At 39.5% G+C, this 26745-nt stretch overlaps 2 protein-coding genes across 4 annotated transcripts in view; one reads left to right on the top strand and one right to left on the bottom strand.

The window, feature by feature from the left end:
* The window catches only part of THSD7B (thrombospondin type 1 domain containing 7B), a 1621840-nt gene extending 1599781 nt beyond the window's left edge, over positions 1–22059 (bottom strand). The window contains exons 1-2 of the mRNA XM_040474954.1: positions 21700–22059; positions 6942–7121 (exon numbers count right to left, since the gene is read on the bottom strand). The gene's annotated coding sequence lies outside the window, so the exon portion shown is untranslated. The remainder of the gene's footprint in view (positions 1–6941; positions 7122–21699) is intronic.
* An 81-nt stretch (positions 22060–22140) lies between these two features.
* The window catches only part of DARS1 (aspartyl-tRNA synthetase 1), a 63856-nt gene continuing 59251 nt past the window's right edge, over positions 22141–26745 (top strand). Inside the window, exons 1-3 of one of the 3 annotated variants that reach the window (XM_040474958.1) lie at positions 22256–22372; positions 22592–22805; positions 24561–24618. In XM_040474958.1, coding sequence (XP_040330892.1) covers positions 22794–22805; positions 24561–24618 — 70 coding nt within the window. In that variant the 5' untranslated portion in view covers positions 22256–22372; positions 22592–22793. Of the gene's footprint in view, positions 22444–22591; positions 22806–24560; positions 24619–26745 lie in introns of all 3 variants that reach the window. The other 2 variants (XM_040474956.1, XM_040474957.1) reach the window with 2 other exon arrangements.

Below are 26745 nucleotides of genomic sequence, written 5' to 3'. Positions count from 1 at the left end.
AAAACCTCACTGAGTAGTGAAAGCAGTTCAGCAGCACTGAAGAAAGGAACGGTGGGAAATGAAGTCAGGTAGAAGCTTAATCAAAGGGGCCTAAGCAAGAGATGATGAAGGTCTGAGGTAGAGCTGTGGTAGAGATGAAGAGGAAAACAGGGACTAGAGAGAAATCTAAGGAGTAAAATGAAAGGAGTGATTGGCTATGCAGAGTGAGGAAGGAAGGAATCCAGAGACAATGCCTAGATTTCTAGCCAGTATGATGCAGTGAATGGTATAGTTATTAGCTTATAGAGTGTATCCAGGAGGAAGAATGGGTGGCTTAGTAATGAATTTGGTTTTGGATATACTTAAGATATCTGCAGGACATTCAGAAGAGAACTGTTCCACATACAGTTGAATTTATGAGTCTCGAGTTTGTGGGAGTTGGTTGAGCAGGAGAGACTTGGGAGTTATCTGACAGTTTGGAGAAGTCCTTTTAAAAGTTAATCTTTTCCAGGCTAGCCAGGTAAATAAATGATGTCTGAGGTTGTAATGATTGCTTTAACAACTGTAGCTTTTAGCTTTAAAGACTTTATTTTTCTAAAATTTTCTTCTTAACTAGAAGATGTAAGCAAAGGAAATTAAGTACAACAGTTGGTAAAGGACTACAGGAGTACACCAAACAGGTAAAGTATCTTTTTAAAAAATGCTTATTTATTTATTTATTTCATGGGGGGGCCCCGGGCCGCGCGGGAGAGAGAGAGAGAGAGAGAGAGAGAGAGAGAGAGGGAGAGAATCCCAAGCAAGCTCTGAGCTGACAGCATGGGCTTTATCTCATAATCCATAAGAGTAATAAATAGAGTCAGAGTCTAATAAAAGTTATGGAATTATTGGGACTTTGGTTTAACTCTTTTCAGTAAAGTTCAGTATCATTTGTGCTTATTCTTCTCAAGACCCTGTAAGAGAAGTATATCAGCAACAAGGGGCTATGAGTTCTAATTCTCATTTGTCTATTCTCTAGCATAATTAGTTCTCAAACTTTTAGGAGCTTCATAATCTCCTAGAAAGCTTATTTCTTTTTTAAATCCAGATTTCAGAGCCCTACCTTCACTGATTCTCATTCCCGTAGGTCTGAAATAGGCCTAGGTATCCCAGGTGACTCTGATAAAACTATATGACCATAAGCAAATGGAATCATTTCTTAGGGCTCAGTTTCCTCATCTGTGAAATGGGAATGACACCTGCCTTGCCTACTTCCCAGGGCTTTTTTTTTTAAAGTCTAGAAGCATAGTGATGTATGTGAAAGGGCTCTGAACACTATGGGTTCTCCACACAGGTAAGATGTTGATATTGTCTAGGGCAATGCATCAGAAACATCTAAAGGCCTTGTTAAGACACAGGTTGCTGGACTTAACAATTTAAGGTAATCTTTAAGTTTATGAATCAGTTTGTGAGTATGTCTGGGGTGGGGCCCAAGAATTTGCCTTTCTACCAAGTTCCCTGTAGGAATTTCCCTGTGGGAATGCTACTGGTGTGAAGACTAGGCTTTGTGAACTTTCTTTCTGGGACTCAAAAGTATTGATCTTAGGCCAATTGACTGATAGCTGTTGAGTTGGTTCAGAGGATTCCTGATCTTACCATATAATTCTCTGGGCACAGCTCTTCACTGTTCATGATCCCCAAAATCTCATTCCTGATCCAATAAATATTTTCTAAGCACCTCAATGTGCGAGTGCCTTGGGCACTGAAAATAAAACTCTCCACAAAACATACCCAAAAAGGAATTAATAAAATGATTCCAGATAACAAGTGCCATTAAAAAGTATGAAACAGAGCAAAGGGATAGACAGTGGCTGGGTTGTGGGTGGTTCTTCATACAGAGAGGTCTCTATATGAAGTAATGAAATAAAGGAGTTAGCTGTACTGAGGGGATAAGAGCACTCCAGGCAGAGGGAACAGGGAATGCAAAAGCTTGGAGGCTGGGATTAGCAAATGAGCATAGAGTGGTGTGAGATCAGACTGGACTAGTGGTCAGGGTCAGTGAATATAGGATCCTGTAGGCGTTGGTGGTTGTAAATTATGAGTCAGGTCTGTAGTAGGGTATAGACCAGCCCTTCCCTAATTTTAATGTGTATGCAAATCACCAGGAATCCCCTTAAATGCAGACTCTGACTTGGTGGTCATAGGAAAGGGACAGGCAGTCTGAATTTCTACTAAGCTAGATGCTGCTGGGAACCAGAGCACACCTTGAGTAGCAAAAGCATAGAAGAAAATAGGTTCTGTCATCCCTCAATCAGGGAAAAGTGCCATCTTCCCTGAAGGGTGGATAAAAGTTAAAGAGAACAGTGGAAGATGGGGAACTAGGGAAAAATCATGATGTTGGGGAATTCCAGACACTAAAAATTATTATTCAGGAGGAACTATGGTCCTCCTTCTAGAATACAGATACAGAGACTAAAACATTGTCACCAAAATAAAGAATCTGAATTAAAAAAAAGAATTCTCTTGGTAGTTTATTTAGAAGCAGCTGGAATAGATTTCCAGAGTGAGTCTGTTCTCACAGTTTAGTGCTGCTGCTTCCTCCTGGTCCCACCAGCTCTGCTTTCCCTCTGCTTGCAAAAGTAGTGACTGTTGGAGCGCCTGGATGGCTCAGTCGGTTAAGCAGCCCATCTCAAAGTTCATGGGTTCCAGCCCTGCATTGGGCTCTGCACTGAGAGATTAAGATTTAAGATTCTCTCTCTCCTTCTGCCCCTGTCCCGCTCTCTCTTTCACTCTCAAAATAAATAAACTTAAAAAAAAAAAAAAAAAAGTAGTGACTGTTTCCACAACCTCTTTAACTTCCTATGGCTCCCTGTGGCTAGTGCCCACAGCCAGAGCTCAAAGCTGCCTGCCCCTCCCTCTCTTACATATTCACTCCAGCCCCGCTAACAAAAGTTGTTGGCCCTTCTCCCTCCATTCCCCAGGTAAAGGCCTGGGGCTTGGCTGGAAAAAGAAGAGAAATGGAGGACTAACAACCAGCAGGCAGACCAGGGAGAAGTCTTTGGCTCTGCAGCACTGCCTGGAGCACAAACTTGAAAATACTGTCAGGGCACCTGGGTGGTTCAGTCAGTTAAGTGTCTGACTCTTGACTTCGGCTCAGGTCATGATCTCGCGGTTAGTAAGTTGGAATCCCCCCAACCCTCGCTGACAGTGTGGAGCCTGCTTGAGATTCTTTCCCTCTCTGTCTCTCTCTCTCTCTCCCTCTCTCTTTCTCTCTCTCTCTGAATTCCTCTCTCTGGCCCTCCCCCTCTCTCTGCCCCTCCCCCTCGAGCACTCTTTCCCTCTCAAAATAAATAAACTTTAAGAAAGAAAGAAAGAAAGAAAGAAAGAAAGAAAGAAAGAGAAAGAAAGAAAGGAAATACAGCCAGAATCTGCCTCCCCTCTTCCCTGCCCCTCCTCTCTCTGGGGGTGGAAGTGGGAATGGAGTAGTTTTATGTTATAGACCATATGGCTTTCTCCTTTAAGGAAAAATCTTCCTAGAATGCATCCAGAAACACTGTAGTAAAAAAAAAAACAAAAAACAAAAAACCTTTAAAACCTTAAAAAACCTTGCATAAACTTCTATACCTCATGCTAGATCCCTTGTTTGTTATCATAAGCACGTGTTTCCCCCAAATTTCCTGTTTTTTAGATGATCTGTGAATTGGAAATTTTGTCTGTGGAAGGAAAGCCACATTATTGAAGCTGTAAACAATAGAATGACTATGGCTTTAATCCTTTGAATAAGACTTTGTTTCCCATTGACCGAAAACTTCCTAAAGGAAGGAAAGCTAGGAACATTCAGGAAGGATTTGTATTTTATTTTACAGCAGCTTTGTGAAGGGGTAAAATCATTTGGAAACCTTAGATTCCCTTTCCTGGTTGATGGACATCAGAACACACAGCCGGCTGGGCTCTGGCTGCAGACGGTGGCTCCCCGCCCACCAAAGACTTCCTGACCCCAGTGCCAGCTTTGTTTTCTTATTGTCACAATGACACCAACAGACGTTCATCCTGTGCCAGAGTTTCGTATATTCCTGAGACAGGCTAGGAACAGGTGCACCCACCATTTATCTCAATGTATTTATATGGGTCAAAATATTTCCCTAATATAGTCCATATACCTTATATTGTATACTCCATAATTCACAGATTATGTGTCCATTAAAGAGATATAAGAATAACAACTGCAAACTTAGTCATAATCCATTGAACTTTTAAATTATTTTAAAACCCCTCCCCCAAAACTATATTTTCATTTATTTGGTATACCAACAATCATTTTCTTTAGAAATAAAGTAGAATTAATTAGCCAAATCATCCTTACAATTTGGGAGAAAGGATCTGTGGAAGAGAGAAGCTGGCCTTAAATCCCAAAATGCTGATGTGGCTATTCCTGCTTTGTGCAAATTCTGTGCCAGAGGCATAAATTATGGAGCCCAGTGCTGTTAGGCCCCACTGCAGAAGCCAAAAGGGCCTCTTGGACACCTGCCCCTTCAGAGATTCTGAGTGATATCATCCTCATTTATTAATCTCCACTGAATGAATACCACATGCACCCCTTATGGCCATCAGCCCTTAGGGCTCTGCCTCAGGTACATGTCTGGGGACATAATTTAGATATTCGTCATCCTGAGAATTATATTTCAAGCAGCAAATCCTAATTATAGGTTTGCTCCATAAATGACTTCCCAGAGACAGAAGGTACAGCTGAAGTTAGGCTCTGGTCTTTGTGAGGTGTAATTAGAGAAGGCAACACCTCTTCATCCACAGAGTCCTGTCTTTATGGCATTACCTGTGCCAGTGGGAACAGCCAGCCTCCTACTCTGTTAAAGACACACTGGGGAAAAGAGACTGGGCCTTGGCTGAAAGACAGGATCCATTTCCAGTGTTTTCCAAAGTTATGCCTGCTTTGTCTTAAGTCAGGGAAGGCCTCCAAGTTACTTTCAGTAGAAGATTTAAAAGGCTCTTTCTATATTAGAGTTTTCAGTCTTTTGTCCAAACATGGACCATTTTGAGAGCCTGTTGGTAATTATAAATCATCTCTCCCCCCCCCCCCGCAATATGCACATACATGTAGACACACAAAATATTGCATACCATTTCAAGGAGGTCATGGACTCCTGGAGACCAGTAAACCTCAGATTAAGAACATGCAATCAAGGGGCACCTGGGGGGCTCAGTCGGTTAAGCATGCAACTTCTGCTCAGATCATGATCTCGTGGTTTGTGGTTTGAGCCCCACATCAGGCTCTGTGCTGACAGCTCACAGCCTGGAACCTGCTTCAGATTCTGTATCTCCCTCTCTCTACCCCTCCCGTACACGTGCTCTGCCTCTTTCAAAAATAAATAAATGTTAAAAAAAATTGTTTTAACATGCGATCAAGACTTAGATACCTTTTAAAATTAGAGAAGTCAGTTTTATTTTTTTTTTAATTTGTTTTTTCAACGTTTATTTATTTTTGGGACAGAGAGAGACATAGCATGAACGGGGGAGGGGCAGAGAGAGAGGGAGACACAGAATCGGAAACAGGCTCCAGGCTCTGAGCCATCAGCCCAGAGCCCGAAACGGGGCTCGAACTCACGGACCGCGAGATCGTGACCTGGCTGAAGTCGGACGCCCAACCGACTGCGCCACCCAGGCGCCCCGAGAAGTCAGTTTTATACTACACATTTCCAAAGCATCTAGGGGATGAAAGTAAAAGGGAAGGGCCTAAAAGATCGTACTTTTCTAAAATAGATTGTGGCAGTTGCCTTTTTCCTGAGCAACCATTATATAGTAGAGTCTGAAACACCAGCTTACACTCTAAGGCTAAATGGTATCCCGTGGTTATACACATGTACAATATATACTGTCTATGTACTCATAGGTACCCTGATGGTTGCTTGGTTTGTATGGGGCCAAGAGCTCTGCCCATAGGACTTATTCCTCACAACAGCCACACAAGGTAAATATCACTAACCTGTTCTACAGCTAAGGTCATTGAGGCTGAAAGAAGAAAGCAATTTTCCCAAAATCACATAGTGATTCAGCAGCAAAAATGGGGCTCTGACTCCAAAACTGTCTGTCTCCAAAGCCCCTGCTCTGAATACGGCATGACAATGCAGACCTACTGAATACTGGAATTAACTTTTTTTACTTCCCTCAGAGTTCCTGAGGCAGTTACCAGGAAGAATAGGAGGCAAAAGGGCTTCAAGACTACTTGAAGCAAAATCACACACCTTTGCATTGAAACGGCTGCCTAGGAGAGACTGGAAGGCAGCAGTCCAGTTGGAAAGTGGCCCTGGGAGCCTGTCTTAGGGCCGCAACTGCCTAACAAGCACAGAGGCCTCCCTCCACTGTTAAGTCTAACTAGCATGGCTTTGGCTGTCTCTGGCCCCTGTTATTAGAAGCGGCGGTCATTCCTTCCTTCAGTCTGACAGGTGCCGAGAGGCTCTGTGCAGCGCTCCAGCCTGGCTCTTGTGGTCTGGAGAATGAGTAAAGAGCTCTGGCCCAGAGCAGCACTGCTTCTCTGCTCTCTCCTCCAGGTTGCTGCCTGCTTGTCACTCTGCTGCCCTCTGTGGAGGAGGCCCAGTGGGGATGAGGAACTTGGGGAAACCATGCAGGCATTCTATCCTGCCCTGAACTGTGAACATAAAAACAGTCAAGGGTTCACACTTTTCTAACGTTAAGCTTTTCTAAATATAAGTGGCAGCACAGGACACAGCCTAGAATCTAGTATACATGAATGAAGCAATCAAAACCTTAAAAGACTTTTTTTTTTAATGTATGTTTGTTTGTTTGTTTGTTTGTTTATTTTTATTTTATTTTTATATATATATATATATTTTTTTTTTTGAGAGAGAGAGAGAGAGCATGAGTGGGGGAGAGCAGAGAGAGAGGGAGAGTAAAGGACTTTCTTAACCAACGTAAGAGGATCAGGTAACATAAGTCAAAGAAACTCCACTTACTTCAGGCACTTTAGGATTAACCTCATGAACATGAGACATTTTTTTATGGGAGGCAGTACATCGCAGTGGCTAAGCATGTGGCTCTGGAACCTGATACTTGAGTTCTGATGGTGACTCCACTTGCTGTTGGACTTTGTACAGGATAAGTTACTTCACCTCTCTGTGCCTTGGTTTTCTTATCTGTAAAATGGAGATAAGAGCTCAAAAAATTGTTCCAAAGATTAGATATATTAATAAAGATATTATAGCTAAAACAGTGCCTGGCACATCATAAGCATTCAAAAAGTGTTCATTAGTATTATCATTTGGCCATTTCACTGAAGCATGGGCTATTTTGTCCACAAAGTTAAAAGAAGATGGTGAAGACCCAGAAAATAAGTTATATTTCCTTGCAGAAGTCTGAGGGTGGTGACGTAAGCTGGTAAACTTGGCACAAGGCCTCAAAAAGAAGATCAGTGGAGTCCCAGTGGTCCAGTAAGGTACTGTTGCATTACAAACCACCTCAAAATGTAGTGGCTTAAAACAGAAGCAATTTATTATATTCCATGTTTCTATGGGTTGATCAGGCAGTTCTAGTTTATAGAGTGTTGGCTAGGGTCCTGAGTTGGCTGGAAAAACCAAAATGGCCTGATTCACATCCCAGCTGGAAGTTCAGCTGGAGTTGTTGGCCAAGGTCTTTGATTTTCCTTGATGAGATCTGTTCACATGGCTTCTAGGACTCCCTCCCACTATGGCAGCTGGTTCTAAGAAAGAACATTCCAAGACATTAAGGCAGAAGGTACAGATTTCTTAAGGCCCAGCCTTGGATTTTAGACAGCATCATTTCTGATCCATCCTATTGATCAAAATAGGTCATTGACCAGTCTAGATTCAAAGGGAATGACAATAAACTCTATTCTTGATGAGGGAGCACACTGCAAAAGAACATAGGGGATGGGAGATATTGTTGTAGCCATCTTTAGAAACATGATCTATCACAGCTCAGAGAATGGTAAGAAATTAGATTTTCTTAACAGTGTTTGTATTGAGTGACTCAATGAGGAAGACCAATCTGAATTTGGATCACTAAAGTTACTAAAATGAAGAAATAAATGGAATTAAATGTTTTGATTCAGCATAACTTGTTTATATATGATTTACATAGGGTTATTCTTCACAATACGGAAAACAGTTCCTTTGGCTCAAAGTCATATTCAGAAGCATAAATGAGAATAGATAAAGGACATTATGTTGGAGAAAATAATTTTCAGTAAAGAGCATTTCTAAAAGTAAAAGCTTTTTCTTAAAGAAATGGTAGACGGTAAAACCACATACTCCCCAAATAGTGACAATGGTGAACTTATCATGAAAAACTGAAAGGTATTATGTTAAAGTGAGCAAAGCAGAAGATAATGAAGAGCATCTGAACAATAAATAGGAAAAGTCAAAGAAGAGGCCCACAGAGTCTTGTGGCTCATATACATCGCCTGGCTCATATACAGTTCTTTTAAAAGTGTGATATACTTTACACTTTGTGTTTTCCATTTCAATTTATTGGGGGATGTAGGTCTACAAGTCTTCATAGAATTTCTGGATATGGCTATAGTCATGTATGGAATTACAAAGTAAGACTAGAGATAATCTAACTAAATGAATTATTATTTACCCTGACTCTCCAGTTCCCCACAATTGTATAAAGTCTGGTCTTTGAGATAAGTTAGAGATGGATAATGTTAAAAAGGCAATAGCAGAAAAACTTTGGTAGATTTTTCAATGTTGGAGAGAAGAGAAATAAGTAATAAGAAATGACACCAAGATTTGGGATGTGGATGATAAATAAATGGCTGTGTTTCCTGGAGTGATTAAGAAGCTAAGCAGAAGGGAAAATTAACTGTGCACTGCAGGGGAAAACAAGTTTGTGACTAAAAGAATATTTTTAAAGCAAAGTAGCAACTAGCCAGTAGTTTTCTGAACATACTGATATCCCTGGCTTACTTCTATTTGGGAGAGGGGCCCCACTCATTCTCCTTTTATGAGACTATAACTTTTTATTATTCATTTTACTGTTTGTCATTTATTGAGTTGTTTCTACCCAGTGTGTTTACAACTCACATAAAATACTGAAGACAATCAAATATACAGAAACAAGGCTGGGAAATGCAACTCACCCAGTGAAAATGTCATTAGTATCTAGTAGCAGCTGCACACTGTAAAACAATTGGAATCGCCTCAGATAGAAGGCACGTGAAAAACAAGGGAAATGAGTATACAGATGCCTCAATGGAAAACTTTCTTTTTTTTTTTTTAATAGAAGGTGGTTCTGAATGGGCCAGTGGAGAAAGAGGGTAAGTTGTCTAAATGAGAAACTAGACAATCAATCAAGAAAGGGATGCAGGGAAGAAAAAGGTGAAGTTCTCGTGGGAACAGGATATAAAATTGATGACAGTGGAGCCTTCATAGAAAATGAAGAGCCACGTAACAATGTGCACTATGTATTAGTTGCATAAACTCCAAAGAACTTGGCACCTTCTACATTTTCCACATCTCAATCATAAACCAGGAAGTAAGGGGGGAAAAGGGTTTTAAGCAGCCAAAATAGGGATTGGAGTATTCAACCTTATTCAAGAGAGTCCCCAGGTCTTCACTCTACAAATAATTCTAATACACTTGGCTACTATCTCTTTTTCTAAACCCAATCATTTAAAATGAGATTCAGATTCAACATTTACGTGTTATCTATAACAGTCATAGTTCACTTTTGTTGAGTGTTAACTATGCACCAAGCACTGCTCTAAATTCCATAAGGATGGACTCATTTATCACCAGAGAAAACTACAGATAAGGACTAGGATTATCCTCATTTTACAGAAGAGGAGATTGGAACACAAAAAGGCTTTTAAAAGAGCCCCAAATCACACAGCTGGTAAGTGGTACAGTTGGGATATGAACCCAAGCTAGTCAAGTTCCTGCATCCCTAATAACCACGCCAGCTTTTCTTAAACTTGAGTGTGCATCAAAGTAATCTAAAGGGCCTTTTTTTTTTTTTTTTTTTGAGAGAGAGAGAGAGAGAAAGAGAGCAAGAGTGCATGGACAGTGGAGATGCACAGAGGGAGAGAGAGAGAGAATCCCAAGCAGGCTCCGTGCTCAGCACAAGGAGGACCCTGCTTTGAATTCTCTCTCTCTCTCCCTCACTCTCTGCCCCTCCTCTGTGCATTCTGTCTCTCTCTCTCTGAAAATAAATAAATAAAAACTTAAAAATTAAAAAAAAAAAGAACATGGAGTCTGGCACCACACTACCTGAATTGAAATACATCATTTAACTAACGGCTCTACAATCATGGTCAAGTCACTTCACATCTCTTTGCCTCAATATCCCCATATGTAAAAAAGGTTGTAATATTGTCTCTCTGAAAATATTGGTGTAACAATTTAGTGGGTTACAGAGGCAAGGGGAAAATGGCAGAGTAGGAAGTACTGAGCTTACCACCTTCCATGGACACTCTAAGGATGCAACTAAATATACAGCAACTTTCTGAAAATGACCTGAAGACTAGAATAACAGCTCTTCCACATCTAAAAATATAAAGAGTAAGCCACATCCAGAAGGGCAGGAGAGAGAGAGAGAGATGCAGTCTTGTCAGGCACCAAACCCTGGTGTGACCCACAGCAAAAGCAGTATCACAGGCACAGAGGTCCTCTCTGAGGAGCAAGGGGTTCAAGCCCCACACTGGGCAACCCCTGCCACAGGGATCTGGACTAGGAAGATGAGCCTCCACAACATCTGGCTTTCAAATTAGTGGGGCTTAACTTTGGAAAAAACTGGAGGGCAAGAAAAAACCAAGACATGAAGGTCCCACACACAATCTCATTTGCTCTGAGATCCAGAACAGATGCAGCAGTTTGTAAAGCACCTGGGCTATGTGTGATTTATTGATTACTTTTCTGGCATGTATAGAGAGGCAGGGATCTGTAAGAACTTTGTCCAGGAAGAGAAGTGCTGGTGGGCACCATTTCTCTTCCCCTCCTTTACCTTAGCTGGCCCAAAAGTGGCAGGTGCCAATCAATTCTGACACTCTCCATCTACTTTGCCGCACCACTCAACTTACCAATGTTGCCCTGCAGACCTGCCCCACCCAACCCACATGCTCCAGCAGGCACTACCTCCCCAAAGTGGCTACCACCCTGCCACACCCAACAGGCAGCCTTGGCCAGGACCAGTGCTCCTCCAAAATGACTTCTGCTCAGGGGAAAGGAGGAAGGCCACCCCCACCCACCAGCACATCTACAACAGTCATAGCCCAGTCACAGTACACACAGCCCACACAGGGAACACCTGTGGAGTGCAAGGTTCTGGTGACCAGGGAAAATTGTGCTTCTGAGCCCTGTAAGACACCATCTATATAAGGCTACTACCTACAAGACAAGGACATAACTGACCATCCTATCACATAGAAACAAACACAGAGTCAGACAAAATGAGGAGACAGTGCTAAATGAAAGAACAAGACAAAACCTCAGAAAAAGAACTAAATGAGGGGTACCTGGCTGGCTTAGTCGGAAGAGCACATAACTCTTGATCCTGAGGTTATGAGTTTGGGCCCCACATGGGATATAGAAATTACTCAGAATAAAAATTACTCAGAAAAAAAAACACTTCAAAAAAAAGAACTAAATGAAACAGAAATAAGCAATCTACCTGATATAAAGGTCAAAGTAATGATCATAAGGATGCTCAACAAAGTTGGGAGAAGAGTAGATGAATTCAACAAGAACTTCAACAAAGATATACAAAATATAACAAAGAACCAATCAGATCTAAAAACTACAACAACTGAAATGAAAAATACATTAGAGGGAATCAACAGCAGATGAGAATATGGAGAAGAACTGATCAGCAATCTTGAAGATGAGGTAGTGAAAACCACTCATACTGAACAGAAAAAAAGAATTTTAAAAATGAGGGTCAGTTAAGGGAACTCTGGGGAAAATATCAAGCATACTAACATTCATATTATAGGGGTCCCATAAAGAGAAGAGAGAGAAAGAGAAAGAAAACTTACTTGAAGAAATAAAAGCTGAAAACTTGCTTAAACTGAGGAAGAAAACAACAAGATCCAGGAAGCACGCAAATTCCCAGACAAGATGAACTCAAAGAGGCCACATCAAGGCACATAATAACTAAAATGTTAAAAATTAGAGGGGCACCTGGGTGGCTCAGTTGGTTAAGTATCCAACTCTTGATTTAGGCTCAGATCATCCCATGGTTCATGAGCTCGAGCCCCAGGGGAGGCTCCCCGCTGACAGTGCAGAGACTTCTCTGCCCCATGTGTGCTCTCTCTCCCAAAATAAATAAATTGTTTTAAATTAAAGATAAAGATAGAATTTTAAAAGCAGCAAGAGAGAAGCAACTAGTTACATACAGGAAAAAATCCATAAAGCTATCAGCTAATTTTTCAGCAGAAACTTTGCAGGCCAGAAGGGAGTGGCATGATATATTCTAAATGCTGAAAGGAAAAAAACCAACAACCAAGAATACTCTACCTGACAAAGTTATTATTCAGAATTGAAGGAGATACAAAGAATTTCCAAAAGAGTTCATCACCACTAGACTGGCCTTACAAGAAATGTTAAAGGGACTTATTTAAGTGGAAAAGAAAAAAATCATAAACTAGAAGTAAAAAAATTATGAAAGAAAAATTTCATTGGTAAATTTACAAACATATAGTAAAGATAATAGAGCAATCATTCATACAGCTATTATGAAGTTTAAAAGACAAAAGTAGTAAAAACCAACTACATCTAAAATAATTAGCTAAAGGATACACAAAATGAAATGATGTAAAATATGACATCAAAAACATAAACATGGAAGGAGGGAGTAAAATTGTAGTGCTTTTAGAATGTGTTTGAACTTGGGGCACCTGGGTGGCTCAGTCAGTTAAGTGTCCAACTTCAGCTCAGGTCACGATCTCAAGGTCCGTGAGTTCGAGCCCCGCGTCGGGCTCTGGGCTGATGGCTCAGAGCCTGGAGCCTGCTTCCGATTCTGTGTCTCCCTCTCTCTCTGCCCCTCCCCCGTTCATGCTCTGTCTCTGTCTCAAAAATAAATAAACGTTAAAAAAAAATTTTAAAAAAGAATGTGTTTGAACTTAAGCAACAATCAACTTAAAATAGACTCCAATATATGTAGGGTGATATATGTGAACCACATGGTAACCACAAATTAAAAATCTATAACAGATACACAAAAAATAAAGAAAAAGTACTCCAAGCACAACACTAAAGAAATTCATTAAATGGCCAGGGAAGAGAGCAAGAGAAGAAGAAAGGAACAGAGAAGAACTACAAAAACAACTAGACATTTGACAAAATGGCTTTAAGTATACACCTAACAATAACTTTAATTGGACTAAAAGGGACTAAATAGTCCAATCAAAAGACAAGGGTGACTAAATAAATAAAGGACAAGACCCATCTATATGCTGCCTATAAGAGACCTACTTTAGACCTCAAGTCACAGACCAAAAGTGAAGAAATGGAAATAGATATTCCATATAAACATTAGTGAAGAAAAAACTGGGATAGCAATATTTAAATCACACAAAATATACCTTAAACTTTTTTTTTTTTTTTAAGAGAGAGAGAGCACACATGTGAGTGAGAGAGAAGAGCAGAGGGAGGGAGAGAAAGAAAGAGAATCTTAAGCAGGCTCTATGCATAGTGTGGAGCCTGATGCTGGGCTCGATCCCATGACCCTGGGATCATGACCTGAGCCAAAATCAATAGGCAGTCAACCAACTGAGCCACCCAGGCATCCCCAGACAAAATAGACTTCAAAACAAGACTATAACAAGAAACAAGTGTATCACATAATAAAGGGATCAATCCAACATTTGTGAATATTTATGCACTCAACAAAAGGCATCTAAATATAAAGTAATATTGACAGACTTAAAGGAAGAAATTGACAGCAATACAGTAATAGTAGGAGACTTTTGTTTTTCTTTTCTATTCTAATGTATTTTTTATTCAAATTTTTATTTAAATTCTAGTTAGTTAACATATGGTGTTGTTTTCAGGATTAAGAGATTAATCACTTACATATAACACCCAGTGCTCATCACATGTGCCCTCCTTAATACGCAACACCCTATTAGCCCATTCCGCACCCACTTCCCTCCATCAACCCTCAGTTTGTTCTCTATTGTAAAGAGTCTCTTATGTTTTGTTTCCCTATCTCTCTCTTTTTCCCTGTTCCCATATGTTCAGCTGTTTTCTTAAATTCCACATATAAGTGAAATCACATGGTATTTGTCTTTCTCTGACTTTTTTCACTTAGCATAATGTATTACATTAAAATGTACATAAAATATATGTACATATATGTATATAAAATGTATATTGGTGGGGCGCCTGGGTGGCTCAGTCGGTTGAGAGTCCAACTGCAGCTCAGGTCACGATCTCGCGGTCCGTGAGTTCGAGCCCCGCGTCGGGCTCTGGGCTGATGGCTCAGAGCCTGGAGCCGGCTTCCGATTCTGTGTCTCCCTCTCTCTCTGCCCCTCCCCCATTCATGCTCTGTCTCTCTCTGTCTCAAAAATAAATAAACGTAAAAAAAAATTTTTTTTTTAAATAAAATAAAATGTATTTGGGGGGGCACTTGTGTGGCTCAGTCAGTTAAGCATCCAACTTTGGCTCAGGTCATGATCTCAAGGTTCATGGGTTCAAGCCCCACAGCTCAGAGCCTGGAGCCTGCTTGGGATTCTGTGTCTCCTCTCTGTCCCTCCCCCACTCATGCTCTCTCAAAAATAAATGCTAAAAAAATAATAAAATAAAATAAAATGCATATTGGAATATACAATAGAATATTATATGTATATATATGCATGCCACATCTGCCTTATCCATTCATCAGTCAATGGACATTTGGGCTCTTTCCCTAGTTCCATAGTTTGGCTATTGTTGATAATTCTGCTATAAACATCAGGGTGCACATACCCCTTTGATTCTGTATTTTTTTATCCTTTGGGTAAATACCTCGTAATGTGATGCTGAATTGTAGGGTAGTTTGATTTTTAACTTTTTGAGGAACCTCCATACTATTTTCCAGAGTAGCTGCACCTGTTTGCATTCCCACCAACAGTGCCAGAGGGCTCCCCTTTCTCCGCATCCTTGCCAACAGCTGTTGTTTACTGTTATTAATTTTAGCCATTCTGACAGGTGTGAGGTGGTATCTCATTGTGGTTTTGATTTGTATTTCCTTGATGATGAGTGATGTTGAGCATCTTTTCATGTGTCTGTTAGCTATCTGGATGTTTTCTTTGGAAAAATGTCTATTCATGTCTTCTGCCCATTTCTTAAATGCATTATTTGCTTTTGGGTGTTGAGTTTGATAAGTTCTTCATTAATTTTGGATACTATCCCTTTATCTGATATGGCATTTGCAAATATCTTCTCTGATTCCATTGGTTGCCTTTTAGTTTTGTTGATTGTTTCCTTCCCTATGCAGAAGCTTTTTACCTTCATGAAGTCCCAATAGTTCATTTTTGCTTTTGTTTCCCTTGCCCCCAAGACATGTCTAGTAAGAAGTTGCTATGGCCAAGGTCAAAGAGGTTGCTGTTCTCCTCTATGATTCTGATGGTTTTCTGTCTCACACTGAGGTCTTTCATACATTTTGAATTTATTTTTGTGTATAATAGTAGGAAGCTTTAATACCCCACTTATATTAATGGATACATCATCCAAACAGAAAATCGACATGGAAATATTGGCTTTAAAGGACACATTAGACCAGATGGACTTAAGAGATATATATGGAACATTTCATCCCAAAGCAGCAAAAGACACATTCTTTTCTTTAAAAAAAAAATTTTGGGGGCGCCTGGGTGGCGCAGTCGGTTAAGCGTCCGACTTCAGCCAGGTCACGATCTCGCGGTCCGTGAGTTCGAGCCCCGCGTCGGGCTCTGGGCTGATGGCTCGGAGCCTGGAGCCTGTTTCCGATTCTGTGTCTCCCTCTCTCTCTGCCCCTCCCCCGTTCATGCTTTGTCTCTTTCTGTCCCAAAAATAAATAAAAAACGTTGAAAAAAAAATTTTTTTTTTAATTTTTTTTTTTAGTGTTTATTCATTATTTGAGACAGAGAGAGACAGAGCACGAGGAGGGTAGGGGCAGAAAGAGTGAGACACAGAATCCAAAGCAGGCTCCAGGCTCTGAGCTGTCAGCACAGAGTCCGACATGGGGCTTGAACCCACGGACCATGAGATCATGACCTGACCCAAAGTCAGACACATAACTGACTGAGCCACCCAGGTGCCCCAAGACACATTCTTTTCTTAAACATTTTTTTTAATGTTTATTTATATTTAAGAGGGAGAGAGATTCAGAGAGAGGGAGACACAGAATCTGAAGCAGGCTCCAGGCTCTGAGCTGTCAGCACAGAGCCCCACGCAGGGCTCAAAGTTATGGACCGCAAGATCATGACCTGAACTAAAATCAGACACTTAACTGACTGAGCCACACAGGTGCCCCCACATTCTTTTCAAATGCACATGTAACAATCTCCAGGATAGGTCACATGTTAGGCCACTAAATAAGTCTCAGTCAATTTAAGAAGACTGAAATCCTATCAAACATCCTTTCCAACCATGGAAAGGTATGAAAGGTATTAAATTAGATAGAAATAAGTTACAAGAAAAAAGCTAGAAAAAAAAAAACCCACAAACATGGAGAATAAACACCATACTACTAAACCACCATGGGTCGATAAAGAAATTAAAGAGAAAATTAAAAAATACTTTGAGACAAATGAAAATAGAAACAACATAGTCCAAAATCTCTGGGATACAGCAAAAGCAATTCGAAGAAGGAAGTTTATATCAATTCAGGCCCACCTCAAGAACCAAGAAAAATCTCAAATAAACAATCTAACCTTACAACTAAAGGCACTAGAAAGGTAAGAATAAGCCAAGCCCAAAGTTAGTAAAAGAAAGGAAATAATAAAGATGAGAGTGCAAACAAATAAAACAAACAAAACAATAGAAAAGATGAATGAAACTAAGAGCTGTTCTTTGAAAAGATAAACAAAATTGATAAACCTTTAGCCAGACTCTCAAGAAATAAAAGGGAGAATTCAAAGAAATCAAAGAAATCAGATGAAAAATAAGTTACAACACCACAGAAATACAATTATAAGAGACTACTAGAAAATTATGCCAACAAATTGGACAACTGAAAAGAAATAAATTCCTAGAAACACACAATCTTCCAAGATTGAATTATAAAGAAATAAATCTGAACAGACTGATTACTAGTAATGAAATTGAATCAATACAAAAACTCCCAACAAAGAGAAGTCCAGAACTAGATGGCTTAACAAGTGAATTCTACCAAATATTTTAAAAGTTAATACCTATTCTCAAACTATTCCAAAAAACAGAAGAGGAAAGAATACTTCCAAATTCATTCTATGAGGTCAGCATTACTTGACACCAAAACCAAACATAGACACCACAAAACAAGAAAATTACAGGCCAAATCCCTGATGAACATAGATGCAAAAATCTTCAACAAATGTTGGCAAACCTAATTCAATAATACAATATAGTCTTTAATTAAAAGACTATATACTATAATCAAGTAGGATTTTCTCTAAGGACACAAGGATGGTTCAACATCCACCAATCAATGTGATATACCACATCAAAAAAAATTAAGGATAAAAATCATATGATCATCTCAGTAGTTACAGAAAAAGCATTTGACAAAAATTGAACATCTATTCATGATAAAACTTTTAATAAATTGAGCATAGAGGGAATATACCTCAACATAATAAAGGTCATTTATGACAAACTCACAGCTAACATCATACTCAATGGTAAAAAACTAAACACTTTCTTCCAAGATCGGAAACAAGATTGGGCACCTGAGTGGCTCAGTCAGTTAAGTGTCCGATTCTTGATTTCGACTCAGGTCATGATCTCATGGTTTGTGAGATCAAGCCCTGTGGCGGGCTCTGTGCTGACAGTGTGGATCCTGCTTGGGATTCTCTCACTCCCTCTCTCTCTCTCTGCCCCTCTCCCACTCACACACACACACTCTCTCTCTCTCTCTCTCTCTCTCTCAAAATAAACATTAAAAAAAAAAAAGAAACAAGAAAAGGATGCCCACGGTCACCACTTTTATTCAATCACACAACAAAAAGCAATCAGCCACAGCAAAGAAGGCATCCAATTTGGTAAGAAAGAAGTAAAACTTTCATTCTGCAGATGCCATACTATATATAGAAAACCCTAAAGATTCCACCAAAGAACAATTAGAACTGATAAATGGACTCAGTAAAGTTGCAGGATACAAAATTAACATATAGAAACATATTGTGCTTCTATACAGCAATAACAAACTAGCAGAAAGAGAAATTAAGAAAAAATCCCATTTATAATTATATCAAAAAAATAAAATACCTAGGAATAAATTTAACCAAGTAGGTGAAAGACCTGTACTTTGAAAACTGTAAGATAAAACAAATTGGAGATAACACAAATAAATGGAAAGCTGCTCACAGACTGGAATAAGTGATATTGTTAAAATATCCATACTATCCAAAGCAACCTACAGATTCAGTGCAATCCCTATCAATATACCAATAGTACTTTTCACAGAACTAAAATGAATAATCCTAAAATTTGTATAGTACCACAAAATCTTCAGCCAAATAGCTGAAGCAATCTGAGAAAAACAAAGCTGGAGGTTTCACATTCCTAGATTTCAAACTATAATACAAAGCTATAGTAATCAAAGAGTATGGCACTGGCACAAAAACAGACACATATATCAATGGAACAGAACAGAGATCCCAGAAATAAACCCACACTTATATGGTCAATTAATCTACAACAAAGGAGGCAACAATATTCAATGGGGAAAAGACAATCTCTTTAATAAATGGTGCTGGGAAAACTGGAAAGCTACAGGAAAAAGAATGGAACTAGACTGCTGTCTTATACCATAGGCAAAAATAAACTCAAAATGGATCAAAGACCTACATGTGGGACCTGAAACCACAGAAATCCTAAAAAAAAAAAAAAACCATAGGCGGGGTGCCTGGGTGGCTCAATTGGTTAAGTGTCCAACTCTTGATTTCAGTTCAGGTCATGATCTCACAGTTCATGAGTTTGAGCCCCACATCAGGATCTGCACTGACAGCATAGAGCCTGCCTGGGATTCTGTCTCCCTTTATCTCTGTCCCTCCCCCACCTCAAAAAAAAAAAAAACATTTTTTTAAAAAGAAAGAAAACATAGGCAGTAATCTCTTTGACATCAGCCTTAACATTTTCTAGATATTTCTCCTCGGACAAGGGAAACAAAAGCAAAAATAAACTATTGGGACTACACCAAAATAAAAAGCTTTAAAACAGCAAAGGAAAGCATCAACAAAATAAAAAGGCAGCCTACTGAATAGGAGAAGATATTTGCAAATGACATATTTGATAATGGGTTAATGTCCAAAATAAAAAATTTATATAACCCAACACCCCCCAAAAATCTGATTAAAACGGCAGAGGACCTGAACAGACATTTTCCCAAAGACATACAAGTGACCAACAGACATACGAAAAGATATTCAACATCACTAATCATCAGGGAAATGCAAATCAAAACTACAGAGAGGCATCATCTTAACACCTGTCATAATGGCTAGTATTGAAAAGACAAGAAATAACAAGTGTTATCAAGGATGTAGAAAAAAGGGAACCCCCATGCACTGGAAAAAAAGGGAATGTAAGTTGGTGCAAGCACTATGGAAGACAGTATGGAGGTTCCTCAAAAAATAAAAAATAGAACTACTCTATGATCCAGTAAATCCACTTTTAGATATTGACACAAAGAAAATGAAAACCCTAATTTAAAAATATATATGTACCTCTATGTTCATTGCAGCATTATTTACCACAGCCAAGACATGGAAGCAACCTAAGTATCCATTGATAGATGAGTGGATAAAGATGTGGTATACATGCGATAGAATATTACTCAGCCATAAAAAAGAATAAAATTTTGCCATCTAGGATATACATGGACCTAGAAGGCATTATACTAAGTGAAATAAGTAAAGATAGAGGAAGACAAATACAAAATATGATTTTACTTACATATAAAATCTAAAAAAAGCAAGCAACAAAACAACGGAGTCATAAATACAGAAAACAAAGTAGTGGTTGCCAGAGGGAAGGGGATGAGGGAATGAGTGAAATAGGTAAAGAGGATTAAAAGATACAAATTTCAGTTATAAACTAAGTCATGGGGATATAAAGTACAGCATAACAAATATAATCAATAATATTGTGGGGCACCTGGGAGGCTCAAGTGGTTGAGCATGGGACTCTTGATTTTCCTTCAGGTAATGATCTCACAGTTCATGGGAAAGAGCCCTGCATCAGGCTCTACGCTGCAGAGTCTGCTTAGAATTCTCTCTCTCCCTCTGCCTCTCTGCCCACACTCTTGTGGTCTCTCTCTCTCTCTCTCTCAAAATAAATAAATAAACGTAAATATATATATATATAGAGAGAGAGAGAGAGAGAGAGAAATAAAATTATATGGTGATAGATGGTTAAGTACAGTTAATGTGGTGGAGCATTTCAAAATGTATATAGATTGAATCACTATATTGTACACTTCAAATTAATATAATATTGTTTCATCTATACCTCAAATTTAAAAAAATTAAGAATTAAGTAAGTATATGTAAAACACTGACAACAGTGCTTGGCACACAGTAAGCACCATATAAAGATTTGTTATAATCACTTTTACAGTACTTTCATTTCTTCACTGTCACTCACTCATTCTGACCCCATCACTTTACCATAAACAATGTTTACTAAGAATATCAATGGCCTCTGTGTTGCTAAATCCAACATATGTTTTAGTCATCATCTTACTTGAGGTCTATGCAGCAGTTGATAATCAATGTTAACACTCTCTTCTTATCACATTCTCTTTCCTAGTCCAAGACTTCAATTACCACCTACCCACCAGGGTCTTACCCACCTTTATCTGTAGCCTAAACCTCTCTTCTATGCTCCAGGCCCCACAGGCCAGTGGTTACCTGGACATCTCCCCTCGGATGTCTCAAAAGCATCTCATATGCACTGTCTCCAAACTTGAGCCATGATCTTTCTCTCCCTACCCACTTGTCTTTGAATATTCCATTTTTTCAAGCCCCTCTTCACCTGGCTGACCCCTACACTTAATTTAGATTTTAGTTAAGCATCACTTCCTCAGGGAACCCTGAGATGAATGCCCTCAAAGAAACTTCCATAGCACCTCTCTACTTCACACCTACAATTAGAAGGTAAGCTTCACAAGGGCAGGGATCATGTCTGTCTTCTCACTACTCTAGTCCAGGACCTGAATGAGGTAGCCTCCAGGGCATTTTCATTTGCATTGGGGTCTACTGCATTCTTTAACGAGTATTAACTGTGCCCTTGGTGCCAGGCTAAGGCACTACTAAAATAGTTAAAATTTGACAGAGTGCAAAGCTGTCTAGCAGGGGAGACAATATTTAATCTATCCCCCCGAATTACTTTGAATTGCGATAAAAGGCTCATTGATCACTTTTTTTTTTTTTTTTTTTTTTAAGCCTAAGATGATTTGTCCCTTGAACAACCAACACTATGCACATCCTGTAATAACGCTATGGGTCCGGGTAACCGATGCAATTGTGTGGGATTTCTACCATTGTGTTTACACTTTACTTATCACTTGGGTACTGGTACCCAATCCTACCTTAGCAAGCCAACTGCTTTTAACCCAGCACTCCTGTGTCCCCAGTACATAGAGAGGAGTTTGCGAAGAGGTCTCCCGTAACCCCAGGCGGCCACAAAGCCTCTGAGGAGTGTGAAGGCGGGACAGTCCGGGGGAGGAAAAGCCGAAGCCTGTGCTTGGGTGGGTTTTTTAGTGAATAGTCTGCAGCTAAAGGCGGGAGGGGTAAATAAGGCTGAAAAAGAGAACCTAGCACAAGCTGCAGTTTGGACAAGAGTGAACAAAGACCGAGCGCCGCAGCACACCACCCGGAGCCCCGGCGCTCGTAGCTGAACAGAGCCAGTCCCGCGAGACTACAACGAATTCCCAGGGACTCCCTCAAACTCCAGGTAAACACCCGTAGGGGTGGGGCAAGAGGAGGGCGGCGGCGCGGGTCGCTCGCCTTACAGCGCTAAGGAATCTCAGTTCTCGCGATCTTTCCGGAGCCGACCCACCACGGGGAGTCCGAGTGCGTTGCTGTGGCTTGAGTGTCGCGAGGGCGGAGACTGTATGGGAGGGAGAAGCCCTTTTGGCCTGCCCTACGGAAGCCTGCGAGGGAGGGTGGTGACCGCTGCCCCGTCCAATTGTCCCGATGCCCAGCGCCAGCGCAAGCCGCAGGAGTCAGGAGAAGCCGCGGGAGATCATGGACGCGGCGGAAGTGGGTGTTCTCCTTCCCCGGGACTGGGACGACAGACCCCTGGGCCACATCGCGCTGAGGGAGGGAGTAGGGTGAGCGGGGCCCTGCTTCCAGCTCCCTGTCCGCACTTTGCTTGCGGGCTGCAGGCCTGGTGTCCGGGCGCCCAGAGCGCTCTCTGGGCTTCCAGGGCCCTTGCGCGAGCATCGTGGCTAGACCTACTTCGGATCTCATTTTTCACAGGGGCGCTTGGAGGCCTATTGTAACAGAAACGTGTCCCAGGGTGGGGTGGACGTGGAGCAACAACTGTCCCGGAAGTAGGAGCGGCTGGGGTCACACGTGCCTGGGTTAGGCACGTCCTTCACGTAATCTGCCCCTACACCTCGTCTTGTAAAATTGTAATGTCCACTTGTAGTCGATTTCTCTTCTCAGCTCTCATGTTCTAATGTTTTTACAGGTAATGACAGTACTTAGTAAAGCGATCTGTCGATGTGTTTAATGACCATTTACCGTGTGACAGCTGTAAAGAACGCTTGCCATTTTTATTTATTTTCTCCCTTCTAGTGACCCAGTGAGGTAGGTAGGGAAGTTTGCAGAGCAAGCGTTTGAGATGAAGTGATTCAAAATCATGTGGGTAGTTCCTCATACCTAGTGGTCCTTCAATGCTTTTCAAAAATGAAATTTTGAAGACATCCTACAACTTATGTGCATTGTAGGATAACTGGGCCTTAATCCCTACCCAGCTCTTAATTTTTCTCTTGAGTAATTATGAATTTGTGATAAGCTACGTAAGGAATAGTTCATCTTAACAACATTAGATGGAATAAAAGTTGCCTAAATATGAACAGTACTGATAAATGACCCTTTACTCACACCATGTAATCTACAAATGCTGGCCTCATGCTATCTTGTGTGACTGTATTTCTCTATTAGGGCTGGGTTATCTTTGTCTTTAGGTGTACTTTTTCTTTATTTAAAAAAAAAAAACTTGTTCAGTATGCACCTTAACATGTCTGGTTTATTTTGGTATAAACACAAACGGCAATATCCATCAGATCTACAGGAGAGGATTCCACCAAGTAGCTATAGACTGACAGAAACTAATTGTTTCATATATGTTTTAAATAACCTTGTAAAACCTAGGGAAATTATTTTTGCTTATTTTTGATCTGATCAATTATATAAACTGTGCTCCCTTGCAGATTGCATAGGTCTAGATATAAGGTAGGCATTGTGGTGCTATTATGTCATTTTATAGCTAGAAGGATCTTAAGGTACCATTTTAGAAGTAAAGGGAGATTAAAATAAAAGACCACTTGTCTATTCTGTAAGTATAGTTTGTTGTTAACAGTCTGTACCCTATATCGCCTGTTTCCTGTTGCTAACTTTAAAATGTAACTAGAAATTAGATATTGGCCATTTCCAACTGCTTACAACCCTGTGTACTGAGGGTAGTTTTTAATTTTTTTTTTAAACGTTTATTTATTTTTGAGACAGAGAGAGACAGAGCATGAACAGGGGAGGGGCAGAGAGAGAGGGAGACACAGAATCCGAAACAGGCTCCAGGCTCTGAGCGGTCAGCACAGAGCCCGACGTGGGGCTCGAACTCACGGACTGTGAGATCATGACCTGAGCCGAAGTCGGACGCTTAACCAACTGAGCCACCCAGGCGCCCCTGAGGGTAGTTTGTAGAAACAGGAAGCTGGTGAATTTTTTTGCTATTTTACAAAGTTGTAGTAGCTTATGTCCAACATTTCCCATTTTTAAAAACTGAGGACATCTGGTGCTCAGAAAGGTTACTCCAAAATGTTGGTTCTCTTTGAACATCTCTTCCTGTAATAGGAAGTTAATAAAACGGTACTTCATCCTACTCCCTTCACAGAGGAAATTTATATCCCTGCTTTGAAGTCATTTAATCTTTTTGAAGAAGGTAGTTAAGATGTGTTATACATGTATGTAAATTTTATCTGAGAAAGCTGTTGCATATGGTATATCCATCCAGGAGTGGTGATCTTCAAAAATTAACCAGAAACTTTCTATATATAGGTAAATGATAGATTTCCACACTTTAAAACTACTGACTCTCTAATTAATAAAATGGTTCTGAAAGTTAAAATGAATTCATTTTTATATTCTGTTATTTGTATTTATGTGTATACTATGCTATTAACGTTTAAATAAAAAGTCATAATACAAAAACATTTCTTTGTAGGATTATGCTAAAGAAAGATATGGAGTATCTTCAATGATACAGTCACAAGAAAAACCAGGTTAGTAGCTATATGATAATAAAGCCTTTTTTTTTCTTTCTAATTCCAGGAAAGCACTTCATAAAGTTTTAAGTAAGTTTGGCATAATAACTCTGAAGGCATAACTCTGAAAAGGTTAAGTGAATAAATAACCCAACCAGACACCATAACCCTGCAGAAACATTGTCAATTTAAGGCTACGAATCTAGGAAGGGAAGAAAATATGTTAAAGGAGTATACTTTAAATGGTAAATTATGTTAAAACAATAAGGTAAAAGATTTAACTGAGATTAAGTTCTGGCTTACGAGATAAAACAAGAATGGGTAATATTAACTGCCTTCATTAAATACAACTTTTTTACATGTTTCATGAAACCACCTCCTTTTCCCCCTTGCATTATTATATTTCTTTGAAATTGACTTGTCACATTCTGTTTCTCTCAGACCTGTAGGTTTTCTATTTATAAGCATTTGCCTTCCTTTGTTTGCATTTTTGTATATTTGTATGCATGTAATTTCAGCAGATTTATCTTACTCTTAACTATTTAACAATCTCTTTTCTTTTGGTAGACACCCTCAAATTATTTTTTAAGTACTTCTGATTTAGAAGCCTGCCTTTAAATTTAATTTTTGGAAATAATAAATCTCCAGATCAGTTTTAATGTTATTTTGGATTTGATTAATTGTACCATCATAAAAATCACTTTACTTCCCAACTTTGTTGACAAAGTATGCATTAAAAGACCTAAATAGTTTGCTAAAAAGAAACCATTTCCGAAAGAAAAAAAAAAAAAAGAAACAATAGAATAAAAGAATTTAGTATAAAATGAGATGTCAGCAATATAGTATAGGAGATGACATTCTCTTGCCCGGACAAGCAGGAGAGGTGATTTGAGACTTTTTTTCAGCTCCGGTATCTTCCTAAACTGGACTTCCTTGAGCTGTAACAATGAATCTCACTGGTGTTTCAATCACTTACATGAGCCCCAGTCACCTGTTGCCATACTTACTGTTCCCATTTGGCTGGCAAATTCGGACTGCTGTCTTCCACTTAAAATTTCTTCTCACAGGAGGGAAAAATAAACTATATGTCACCTGGTTACATTACTATAACAGGAGAATACTGCCTTTGGTTTTATCTCTGCTAAAATCCTAATACCTAGTTCAACACCAAGTTTCCTTCTGATCTGTTTCCATTTCTCCAAATTCCTTCATTCTAATGCTAGTGACTTAGAAGTGTGGAAGAGGCAGTAGATTTTCAAACTGAAACCCTCCTGCCCCTGATCATTGTCTCAACCAGTCTTACTGGTGAGAGTGTGGCATGTCCTTCAAGGATGTGTGGATATGTTGAAGGTTGGGAAGCCCTATGCTACTTAGTTGGAATGCCACACGAAACAAGGGATGTTGCTCTTTGTTTTCAAAAGTACTATTAGAATTACCCTAATCATGCTGTTTATTTAGAACTTTACTCTTCTAGATTTATGTTACTGTGTTTCATTTGGTTTTGAGTTTTGACTGCCTAGTTAATAAGTCATTTTGTTTTATCAATCTTGGCATTTTCAGAATTGTCTTTTAAAATTTTATGCTGCTTTGTCTTTTCTCTTTCACACTTTATTTTGCCTGAGTTTACACAGCAGTTTTGGAAGTTGGCTTAATTCATAAGGTCTGTCAGCAATGTTTTGCAGAAATTTTCTTGTGCTACCTCATGGCTTAAAAATTCGTCATTCTTTCTCGTTGTTTCTGGCAATGAGAAACATGGTATACTCCTGTCAATTGAATTATCTCTAAGCTGCATCTTTGCTTCAAGAGACAAGTTATAAATACATTTAGCAAAGTAGGTAAAATAGATTTATAATTTGATTTCAATATAATATCCTCCCAAAGGTATTTTTAGTAATGTAGTAACTAGGTTTTGCTGCATGTGATATTGACAAATTTGGTTACACTTAGGCAATAAAACTCTTGGGAATAGAGATCTTATGTTACTCTGTTGTTATGATGTCATGCCTATTACTGTGTTTTTAATTAATACTTAAATTTTTCTTTAATATTCAAATTACTGCATATTTAGAATAAAACGATTTCTGGATCATGATTGCCTTATATCACTATCTTGACATAATAGTTGTTTTGTCACATTTTTCCTGT

The sequence above is a fragment of the Herpailurus yagouaroundi genome, unplaced genomic scaffold, assembly GCF_014898765.1.
Source record: "Herpailurus yagouaroundi ecotype Mexico unplaced genomic scaffold, PumYag 140, whole genome shotgun sequence".
NCBI classification, from domain to species: domain Eukaryota; kingdom Metazoa; phylum Chordata; class Mammalia; order Carnivora; family Felidae; genus Herpailurus; species Herpailurus yagouaroundi.
Note: the sequence above shows the minus strand (reverse complement) of the source record. Positions and strands in the feature narration are given on the sequence as shown.